The following is a 10554-nucleotide window of genomic DNA, read 5'->3' as shown; positions in this document are numbered from 1 at the left end:
CAAGTAGCTGGAACTACAGGCGCATGCTACCATGCCTGGCTAATTTTTTAAAAATTTATTGTAGAGATGAGGGCTCGCCAAGTTGCCCAGGTGGGTCTCGAACCCACGGGTTTAGGCAATCCACTCACCTCGGCCTCCCAAAGCGCTGGGATTACAGGCTGAGCCATCGAGCCCAGCCTGATTGTTCATTTGAAATATCAAATTAAAAAAAAAATCCTCTGTCATACCTCCAGGCCAAGGAACGTTGCCTCATGCCACCCACCAGATTCCTTTCCTCAAACAACTCTTTCATGAAGTCATTCCACTGTTCAGAAACCATCAGTGGCTCCTTATTTCCCACCTTATCGTGGCCACACTCTCCTGCCTGGCTTTTCAGGCCTTAGTTAAATAAGCTTCATCTGACATCTCCTACTCCTTGGTTCCTCTCCAGTCGTGTTGGTCTGCTCACCACACAAGTGAGTGCCAGCCTCATTCCCACTGCAGAACCTTTGCTCCCGTTTATTCTCCCCCACATTTGGCCTGTCCTGGCCTGGAGCGAGCAGCCTCTTTCCCTCTTGCCTTCCTTCCCGAGCTCTCTTCTCAGCCCAGTGCAGGAGTCAGCCTGCTTGAGACCTTGCCTGATCACACCAGCCTTCATCCTCTCCTTCTCCGAATCGATCTCTTACAATTTGACAGCTAATCACTGACTTTTATTAGTTTGCTCTTTCACTTCCATTAGTTGTTTCCCTGAGTTTCTTATATAGTCCCTGTGAGCAGAGTCCAGGAGTTCTCTCTGGCTCCTCCTACAGCATCTCACACAGCACTGAGCACTAGGTCAGCTCCATCAGAGAATTATGAGTGATTGATGGAGTGTTTCCATCCTGAGATTGAGCACCTGCTGCCTGCAAGCCTTATATTTGGATGCTCTTGGGATATAGGTTGGATCAATAAGCCTGGTCTTCATTGGGGGGTGCTTACGGTGTAGGTTGGGGGCCTGTGGATTCATCGTTGCAGCTGCGGATAAATATGGCCAGAGTGTGGTGTGGGGTGATGGGGTTACTCAGGCATGCTGTGAGCTTCAAGGGGTGGCACTTTGATAGGGAGGATGGGTGAAAGGAACACTCAGAGACAAGAGGGAGTGCATGCCAGTATCCAGGGTCCTGGGTCCGTTCCTGAGCCCTGAGAATGGAAGGGCCATCCGGCCATCCTGGGAGCCCTTTAAACTGGCCCCCAGGATGGGAGAACTTGAGATTCTCTGGGAAGGACCTGAGCCTGGATTGGTGTCTCTGTGCCTTTCCTCAGGCTGAGGATGTCACCTTCCTCTACCACCCCTGTGCCCACCCCTGGCTGAAGCTCCAGCTTGTCCTCTTGGCCCACATTTGTGTGGCTAAGCCCTCACTCACCCCTGACTCCAACCTCACTCAGGATCGGGTAAGTCGTGGATGAAAGGCAGCTATCTGGCCCTGGCAGGAGACTGCAGCCCCATGTGCAGGGAAAGGAAAATTCAGGGGCTTTCTCTCACTACCCACCTTCACCTGAATTCTAACAGTTAGCTCCTCTCATAGCCCCTGGTGCTGACAGCATGGGGGGTGGCACTGGAAATGGCATGGGTAGAGCCAGCCTGGGCTGCTCACTGGCTGAAGAGGCGGAAGAGGAAGCAAAGGAAGAAGAAAGCATGGATCCACTGTGATGGCCTTTCTGGGCCTTCTCCCTTGGTGCCAACCCCAGGCTGGAGGAGGCTGTGCCGAAGAGGGTGTGCACAGGTGAGGGATGCTGGGCCCAGGCTGGGTTAGGGGTCGGGTCACTGGGTTATCCGAGCAGGGCAGCAAGGTAACCGCCGTCTCTTCTCCCCTTAGGCCCTAGCGTTGGCCTTTGCTCTGCGGAGCTGGAGGCCCCCTGGCACAGGGGTGACATTTAGAGGGCCCAGGCAGCCCTCTCCCCGTGGTGCCAGGAGGCGGGGGCTGCGGGCTGCCCTTGGTCTCCAGCCCACTCACTCAGCCCCAAGGATTCCCTCTGCTTCCCCATCGAGTGTGAAGGCCAAGCTGCTCATGCCGGGACTTCCGGGTGAGGCCGGTAATACCCCATCTGTGCCCACTGTCCCCGTGCTGCCTGGGGGGCCTGGAGGCAATGCCAGCTCCAGAACAGATCCGCAGGTGTCCAACGGGCAAGGCAGCCCAGGGGGCTGTGTCTGTTCAAGTCAGGCTTCCGCAGCCCCTCGCGCTGCAGCGCGTCCGCGGGCGGCCCGGGGCCCCACCCCACGCACGGAGGAGGCCGCCTGGGCTGCCATGGCCCTGACCTTCCTGTTGGTGCTGCTCACCCTGGCCACGCTCTGCACACGGCTGCACCGAAACTTCCGACGGGGCGAGAGCATCTACTGGGGGCCCACAGCAGACAGCCAGGACACGGTGGCTGGTGAGAAGCACCCTCCCCACCCGCCTCACCCCCATGGCTTCCCTGCCCTCCACGCCCTTGACTGCCGCGCACCCTGCCCACAGCTGTGTTGAAGCGGAGGCTGCTGATACCCCCGCGCCGGGCCAAGCGCTCCCGCCGGAGACCCCTCCTCCCGCCCACGCCGGACAGCGGCCCGGATGGGGACAGCTCGGAGTAATCCGCCCCAACCCTGCCGCTGTGGCGGGCCGGACTCCTCCTCCCGCTGCGAGGCCGCGACCTCTGCCACGTGGACCGCGCGCGAGGGCGCCCCCTAGTGGCAGACGGAGCGGGCCTGCCCGAGCCGTGCAAGGGCTCTTTCCTCCTTCCTGTGTTTGGGAGGCGGGCGGCCAAGGAGAGAAAAAGGGTTTGTTTCTGCCTCCCTTGCCAAAATTCTCTGTATTTCTAATTAAATTATTTTAGTAGAGTCTGGAGTTGAGTTTGTGCATCCGTCGCACAGAGCTACTCCCACCAGGACACTGGTGCTATCCATCCAGGTGGTGGTTGAGGTAGGGGGCTTATATCAAATCTGATCGAGCACCTGCCAGCTTCCTCTAGCCAACTAGACACTGGGTTTTAGGAGACAGTGGGCGGGTGGTGTCAGTTACAGAAAGTGTTATTCCCAAACTCCTAGGAGACTTTGCCAACACAAGGGCTTCCCTAGTGCCAGGGTCTTGGGGGCCCTTGCAGTATTTCCCCCGTTCATGCCCCCCCCCCCCCCCCGGATTCTGTGAGCACCAGAAACAGCACATGGTCACTTCTTTATTTTTGATACAAATGTACATGACACATATCTTGACAGTCAGCCCACCCACCACCAAACAGGCAGGGCCTGGCCCCCCCAGGGAAGAGGCAGGATGGGAGGAGAGCTGGTAGGCTGCTGTCTGCCTCTCCAGCCTTCCCAGGCTGCGGCCAGGTTCCCAGGCCTCCAAAGGGTGGGACCACAGCAGGTGCAGGTAGTGATGGTGGATGCTGGCCTCGCAGAGGTTGTAGGGAGGGGACTCTCAGCTCCACAGCCACTAGCTGAGTCGGGGACCCTGGGGAGCCAGCCCCAGGCTCAGGTGCTCAGTCCTCCCCACTGGCCAGCACACATTCCCCCTCCACAAGGGAGTGGGAAGAGAGATGGAGGGAAGTGGTTTTCATTTTAAGTTCACAGAGAGGGGGTACGAGTGGGGAAGTGATGAGAAGAGTCAGCGGGCAGGACCACAGCTGGCTACCCTGGCAGTCCCTGGCCCCAGGTGGGGGAGAGGGAAGCTGACCCCCAGTGCTGGTCCCACTGCTTTGGTCCCCTCACCCCTCAGAACTCCAGATGGACCAGGCCTCCGGAACGGCACTGCCGCCCGCACACTCACACGCAGGCACGCAGGGCCACTCAGTTACCACAAAGTTAAAATTAAGAAGTGGGGGAGAAGAGAAGGAAAAAAAAGGTTTTCCAGTGTTTGCTGCTGGGGACCCCGGCACACAGGTTGGGGCCTGTGCCCTAGGCAGAGGCCGTTTGGCATTAAAGGAGAGCAGCAAGGGGCTAATGGCTACAGGGCAGGGACATCCACAGAGATTATATACAAGGAGGGGGATGCCCCCGCTCAGCCCCCCGTAGGGCTGAACTGGCTCATGGGGGTGTGGTACATGTAGAGGGAGCTGCCTCACTTGGAGTGTCCCCACCCGACCTTCTGCTGAGGGTGCCCTGGAAGGCGAGGGGCTAGGAGTGACACCTCGCAGGCCCCTGCACACTAGGAGGGAGGAGATGCTATATACAGGGGGCAGATACATGGAATGTGGGGGACAGAAGCTCCTGCCACCCCACCTCCCCGTCCTTAGGGGCTTGAGGGGGATGGGCACCAGGGCGCCTGGCTGCCAGGGGAGAGTGGCAGCACTAAGGGCACTTGTGCCAGTGGCTCTGTTGGGGTGAGGATTAGTGTCTGGAGTGGCCCAGCTCCCATGGCCAATGAGGTCCCAGGGTGCAGGTGAAGGTGTGGGGAGAGTGGTCACTGCTTCTTCTCTCGGGTGGTGATGGTGACCAGCTGCTTGGCTGCCTTGGCAATGTCGTAGGCGCACTGGATCACCTGCTGAGTCAGCAGCTGGAAGTCCACAGGGGCACCGGGCTCTGGGGGCACTGTCTTCCGGCACTCACTCTGCAGCCGGTAGGCGCTGGCATTGAGCAGCCGCAGTGAGCTACGCACTGGCTCCAGGGCTGGCCTCTGCAGGGAGGGAGAGAGAGGCTGGGCCTTGGACTTTAAGCCATGAGCTGTGCAGGGTCCAGTGTGTCTGTGTTTCCACCCAGGTAGCTATCAGATCAGATTCTCTGTGCCTGCCCCTGCCCGAGGCCCTCCCACTCCTGATTCTGTCTCCGGGCCCTGTACCTTCGGGAAGAGAGAAGCCATCTCTGTCACAGCCAAATGGATCTTCTCTGAGCAGGGCACAAAGCTGTGGGGGAGGGGAGGATACAAATTGGGAGGGCTCTCAAGGAGGGTTTCCAGGGACAGTGAGCACACGCCCCTGCCCCCATCCTGCCCTCCACAACACCCCCATACCTATCATGCTTGAACTCCTGGGCTGCCCGCAATAATTCCTGAATGTTTTTGGTGACCTGCTCTGTCTTCAGGATGACATCCTCTGTGCTAGGAAGCCCAGGATCTAGGTCTCCATCCAGGCTTTCCAATTCTGGGTGGAAGTCTTCCTCTTTGCTTAGCTCCAGAAACCTCTTCCCTTCCAGCCTGAGGCCCAGGTCCAAAGAAGAGAAAGACATTTTAGCTGTGGGACCGCTCGCCTTTGCCCACACAGCCACACCGGGGCCATCTCAACACCCCCTAGGGTGTGAGCAGAGCTGAGCCGGAGACCCAAGGAAGCCTCACCCAAGCAGCGGGTCTCCACTTTGCGTGTTCTCATAGTCGCTGTCAGCACCACTGCCATGGCGGGAAAGCTTGCTCTAGGGGGTGTAGGGAAGGGGCAGTGAGTACGTGTCCCTAGACCCACACAGCCCCCAGCCCATCCCTTGGGCACTGGGCATGGGACATTACCGTGTGGCGGCTTCCTTCCTGGGAGCATGACAGCAGAGGGGAGGAGGGGGTGAAGGGCACAGCCGAGGCGGACACCCCCTTCCGGATCTGAAACCCAGGCAGGCTGGAGTCAGCATCTCCTTCCCACACCCATCTCCCAGCCAGCCCGCGGTGAGGACAGGGGCGGGGTAAGTCTAGTCATCTTTAGGCCCAGCATCTAGCACAGCCGGACACCCACTGGGACTCAGAACCTATTGGCTGAAAGGCACCCACCTTCCCTGGGCCCTGCTTACCCGGTAAAGGCCAGCAGGGACGTGCACTGAATAGATGGCGTCATCCTCCAGCTCCTGCGGGTGTCGGCACAGTGAGTTCGCAGTGGGCCCTGTGGCAACCCCCTCCCTGACCCCCCACCTTGAGAGCCACGGGCCACTCACAGTGCTGTGGAAAGGCTGCAGCCGTGTAGTGAGCTCGTCCCCAGGTGGGCCCCCAAAGGGCTTCAGGGCAGAGCCTGGCTCATACATGGAGAAGGCTTGTCGGTCCCTGCGGTGGGTGCTCCCGCCAGGCCCCATGGGTGTGTGTTCTGCCCGTTCGCTCGGGAGTGGGGGTGTGGGCACCGGCCCTGGCGGCTGCCGGAGTTGCAGGTTTTCCGCTTGCAGCTTGTGGATCTGTGAGGGCAGGGTGTTGTCAAACTCTGGGTCCAGGCAGGCCCGCACCTCTGGGAGAGGGTGAGCCTCTAGTCCCACTGAGGCTGCAGCCCTCACCTCCCTCTGCAGCCTCCGGAGCTCATCGCTCAAGCTACTGTTGACCTTCATGAGCTGCTGCACTTTTGCCTCAGAGGTAGCCAGGGCCTTCTTCAGCTCCAGGTACTCCTGCAGTGTCACGGCCCCATCTGACAGGTCTGAGGAATCCATGCTCTGCAGAGAAAGACGTAAGCCGGTCAGCCACTAGGGGCAGGGGAGCCAAGACCCTCAGGGGCTGTTATCAAGGCTGTGAGCAGGCCATCTGTCCCCAGGACCCCTGGCTATGAGACAACAGAGTCGGACCCCAGTGGGGGTGGGGGAGCGGGAGCGAGGGACACAGAGGAATGGGCAGGAGGGGCAGGGAAGGAACAGTGCTCAGACCCGGGCGCGGTTGTTCCGAGTGGCGCCGGTGCTGCGCAGGGGCTCCTGGTCCGTGTCCTCGTCGGAGGCCACGCTGTCGTAGTCGTGCTGGTCGTCGAGGTCACTCTGGCTCCGCACAGACAGCTCAAGGTTGTCTGAGGACACAAGGCCTGTCACTCAGGCCTCACTCTGCCACACAACCCATCCATCATGCCACTCCATGCCTGGGGAGCCATGAAAGAGAATTTCCTGGAACAGGCAGTGCCTGATGCCCGCACCCATCCATGCCCTCCCACCTGTGGGGCTGCTTAGGCTCTTGCCCTGCTGTCTCCGCTTGGCCTCGCTGAGAATGTCGATGATCAAGGTGGCAAACTCTCGGGCATTGAAGCGAGCCAGCTTCTGTCGCCCCTGTAAGGCAGCAAGAGCCAGGTCAGCGTGAGGCTGACGCACAAGGCTGCAAGGCAAGGCCCTGCCGTCTGATTTTAACCATAGCTAAGGCATCCCGACCCAAATGCCCCTGGCCAAATGCCCAGGGGTCGGGTATAGTGCTGAGTGTCTGGGGAAGAGCCTGGGACACCCGTCAGAGCTGCTTACCGACAGCTCAGAAGAATGGCCTCTTCCCTCTTCCCAAATCTCAGTGCCAGCCGGGCCCTGAGGAAGGCCTTGGCAAAGGGTGGAGAGCTGGCCCAGGTCCCAGACCACGCAGGCTGCAAAGGGACCTCAGAGAACGGGGAGACAGCCCCAGTCCCCAGCCCAGCCCAGCGCTCTCACCTGATTCCGTGTGGCTGAGTATTCGGGGTTAACAGGCAGGAAGGGCACGGCACTGCGCTCCGTCACCAGGGTGCTGTGGTTTTGGGTAGCCAGCCACACTGTGGGGAGGCACAGGAGCAGATCAGCCACGGGAGCCGGGCCCCCACAGCCTTCCCAGTCCACTCCCACGCCCACTGAGTGCTGGGGTTCAAAACCAGAGTGGTCTTCAGGCATAGAGAGCTAGGCTGGGCCACGGCAAGGCTAGCTGGGGACAGACGAATGGAACAAGGCCAGTCCCACCAGCCCAGACCCAGAGTTGGGGCTGGAATCTGGCTGTGGCCAGGAAGGAGTGATGCAGGGGGGTGGAGCAGGACTGGGGAGACGGCCAAAGAGGGAGGCAGCCAGAGCGGAGATGAGCCCTAGCCTGGGGGTGGGGTGGGAGGAGCAGGCTGGACGCCTCTAGCTCAGCTCTGCCCAGCTGGGAAGCTGCCCAGGCGGGCCTACAGCCGGCAAGGGCTCCTGTGCAGGCCTCTGAGCAGCCCCAAGCCCAGCCACCCTCCTTTGCCCTGGTCCCACCCCTTTCGCTTCAGGGATGGTAGTCTTGTCCTTTGTATCCAGGCCTCTGATGCCTCCCTCCACAACTCACCAGCGTCATTTTCTCTTCGATCCACCTCGTCATACACATCCATGGCGAGTTCCTCAAAAAGCCGGTTGCTGAGCTGGACGCAGAGAGAGGGACCCAGGGCTTATCAGATCAAGTAGCCTCAGGGCCAGCAAGACCAGCTCACCGGGAAGCTGCGAACTTGTGTCCCTTGTGCCGCCCCACCCCAGAGTCTCAAAATGAGAAAATGGGTAGGGGTCTGTGTGCCAAGCTCCAAGGTGGGAGATGACAGGAGGAGGCCAGAGCAGTCTGCTCTCTTGTGGGGAGGTCGCGGAGCAGGGACTGGTGAAGCTAGTGAGGGGGAAGGTCAGAGACCTGGAACAGGGTGTCGAGCCCGAGAAAGGGGAAGCAACAGTAGGGCATGGGGGGTCAGAGGTGGGGGAAGCTCCAGGTATTAGGGGCCTGTCTGAGCACACTCACCGCCTGCAACTTCTTTTTGGCAGCTTTGGCCAATTCGGACAGGTCCAGGCTGCGGATGAAAGAGGGAGACGGGAATGGGGAGGAGGGGAGAGACCAGGCATGAGAGGTGGCCAGGCCCCTGCTGATGACCTCCCAAACATGCAGGGATCCCAGGGAGACAGCACCCCCGATGCCACACGCCAAGAACCTCCCCGCCCTACCCAACCTTCAAGGCCAGCTGCCCCAGCAGGCACAATATACCTCTGAGACATGCACTTTTGCCGAGATCTAAGTCCAAGGGAGGCAGCAGAGGGAAGAACAGGACAGAGGCAGCAATTACCCAGGAGCTGAGAGGCAGCAATTACCCAGGAGCAGGGCAGCACACACCTTCTCATGTCAGGCCCAGACCCACTTCCACACACACCCCACCCAGAGGGGACAAAGCTGAACTCATCTCACCCCCAGCCCACTGCTCCTCCTCTCAGTCACACATTCATCCAGCACCAACATCAGCTACCTGGCAGTCACCTGAAGTCTCCTTCACTCTCAAGTCCCAGCCAAGCTCTCTGGGTTCTGCCATCATTGTCTCTTGCCTGGGCTTTGCAACATGTCTTAATCCATCTCCCTACTTCCAGTCTTACCCCTACAATTCTTTGTCCACCCAGTGACCAGGATGACCTTTTTGACACGTCTGGCTGCACTACCCCTCACCTTCAAACACTGCAAATTTAACAGGCGCGTATGGCATACTTCAACAAAGCGCACTTAAAAAACTATGCTAAATGCTTTGTATGAATTGTCAAATCCTCTTAACAGCCCTGAAAAATAGGTACGGTCACCCCCATTTCCAGGAAAGGTAACCAAGGTTCAAACAGGCTAAGTTACCTGCCTCAAATCACAGTCAGTAAGCAGCGGAGCTGTGTCCACACCTCTAGGCTCAGAATACAGCCCTGGGGATGTTCTCAGCTCTTGGTGATGCTCTCAGGACTGCTCATTCTCTTGCCCATCTCTATTCCAGTCTTGCTCCAGGGATTTCCTGCCTCCCACACTGTGCTCCAGCCACACGAGCAGTGTTGGTTCCCGGCACAGCATTCCCACTCTCGCTGCCTCTGCCTCTCTTGCTGCACTCCCCACAATCAATGACAGTCGCCTGACGAGGCTACCTTCCTGTCTAGACTATGAGCTCCTCAAGGGCAGGGAATGTGTCTGAGGCACCTCTGTGTCCCCAGTGCCAGGAACAGCAGCTGGCTCTGGGAAGATACTCATTGTCATTATTAACACTATTAACATGTTGTTGAATGTAGCCCACATGTGGGTTTGTTACACACACACACACATACACACACACACACACGCACAGGCCCTAGGCAGAATTAGACCAGAGACGTAGAGGGGAGCCACGAGGTATTAGAACAGAAGAGGTCTGGGTTTAAGGAGGCCTGGCTATCCCCATCTGTCTACACAGGCCCTTGGCGAGGAAGAGTGCCTCCTCTCTCCACATGCAGGTCAGAAGTCACAACCTAGCATGAAGACCCAGCCATCAGAGGTGGAGGTGGCCACCAGGTGGCGCTAGCATCCATCTTGTGAGTGGGGTGAGTGACTGGGGCTGTCCCACACTGCCTGGGCACTCAGGCCTGTCAGATCACAGGCAGAAACACCTCATTCATACCTGCCCCATGGCCCCTGCCTAATTTCTGAGCGTGCCCCAGAGGCCTGGCTAGTAGTCTCAAAGCTAACCAAAACCCTAGAGCCCACTCATCTTTTCAATGAAGAACAGAGGTTTGTCTACGGATTTTGCAGTGGGGTCAGGGCCACTGGGACAGAACCCCAGTGGTCCATCCTCCCAGCCCGGGTCATTTCGTGTACTTGACAGTCATGGGGCTCAGGCTGTGCTGGTCAAGTGCTGAGCTCACATTTTTTTTACCTACCTTGGGACCCAGGAAGAGGAAATGAGGACCAGGCTGGGAAATGCCTGTGCCTCTAGCCCCTAAGGGGTAGGGGTTGGGGGTGGGGGCCCTGGTCCCTGAAGCTTAGGGGGCGGGAGGGGTAGGGATTCTAGGAAGGTTAGACATCCACATGGCATCCAGCAGGCTTTAGGAAGGGGCGTCAGGGGGGCACTCACCTGTCAGCCATCTGGGGGATGATGTAATGCCCATTCTTGTGATCTGAACAGAAATAAAAATGCCAAGTCCCTCATCGGTGCTGGGTGGCCTCAGCAGCTGGGAGCCCCCTTCCATGCCAT

The 10554-nt window shown here is 58.9% G+C and overlaps 2 protein-coding genes across 5 annotated transcripts in view; one reads left to right on the top strand and one right to left on the bottom strand.

Moving 5' to 3' along the window:
* The window catches only part of TP53I13 (tumor protein p53 inducible protein 13), a 4447-nt gene extending 1614 nt beyond the window's left edge, over positions 1-2833 (top strand). Inside the window, exons 3-6 of one of the 2 annotated variants that reach the window (XM_021713038.1) lie at positions 1282-1410; positions 1545-1742; positions 1836-2391; positions 2475-2833. In XM_021713038.1, the coding sequence (XP_021568713.1) occupies positions 1581-1742; positions 1836-2391; positions 2475-2587 (831 nt within the window). In that variant the 5' untranslated portion in view covers positions 1282-1410; positions 1545-1580 and the 3' untranslated portion in view covers positions 2588-2833. The remainder of the gene's footprint in view (positions 1-1281; positions 1411-1544; positions 1743-1835; positions 2392-2474) is intronic. The other variant, XM_021713039.1, reaches the window with a different exon arrangement.
* Positions 2834-3152: 319 nt separating this feature from the next.
* The window catches only part of GIT1 (GIT ArfGAP 1), a 9833-nt gene continuing 2431 nt past the window's right edge, over positions 3153-10554 (bottom strand). Inside the window, exons 6-20 of one of the 3 annotated variants that reach the window (XM_008059342.2) lie at positions 10435-10477; positions 8574-8600; positions 8334-8382; positions 7899-7971; positions 7274-7371; positions 6799-6910; positions 6524-6657; positions 6164-6316; positions 5837-6067; positions 5696-5749; positions 5424-5510; positions 5259-5332; positions 4938-5120; positions 4767-4830; positions 3153-4604 (exon numbers count right to left, since the gene is read on the bottom strand). In XM_008059342.2, the coding sequence (XP_008057533.1) occupies positions 4392-4604; positions 4767-4830; positions 4938-5120; positions 5259-5332; positions 5424-5510; positions 5696-5749; positions 5837-6067; positions 6164-6316; positions 6524-6657; positions 6799-6910; positions 7274-7371; positions 7899-7971; positions 8334-8382; positions 8574-8600; positions 10435-10477 (1595 nt within the window). In that variant the 3' untranslated portion in view covers positions 3153-4391. The remainder of the gene's footprint in view (positions 4605-4766; positions 4831-4937; positions 5121-5258; positions 5333-5423; positions 5511-5695; positions 5750-5836; positions 6068-6163; positions 6317-6523; positions 6658-6798; positions 6911-7273; positions 7372-7898; positions 7972-8333; positions 8383-8573; positions 8601-10434; positions 10478-10554) is intronic. The other 2 variants (XM_021713037.1, XM_021713036.1) reach the window with 2 other exon arrangements.

This window comes from Carlito syrichta, unplaced genomic scaffold, assembly GCF_000164805.1.
Source record: "Carlito syrichta isolate Samal-C Ts95f unplaced genomic scaffold, Tarsius_syrichta-2.0.1 Scaffold304000, whole genome shotgun sequence".
NCBI lineage: Eukaryota > Metazoa > Chordata > Mammalia > Primates > Tarsiidae > Carlito > Carlito syrichta.
This window is presented reverse-complemented; position numbering and strand designations above follow the sequence as displayed.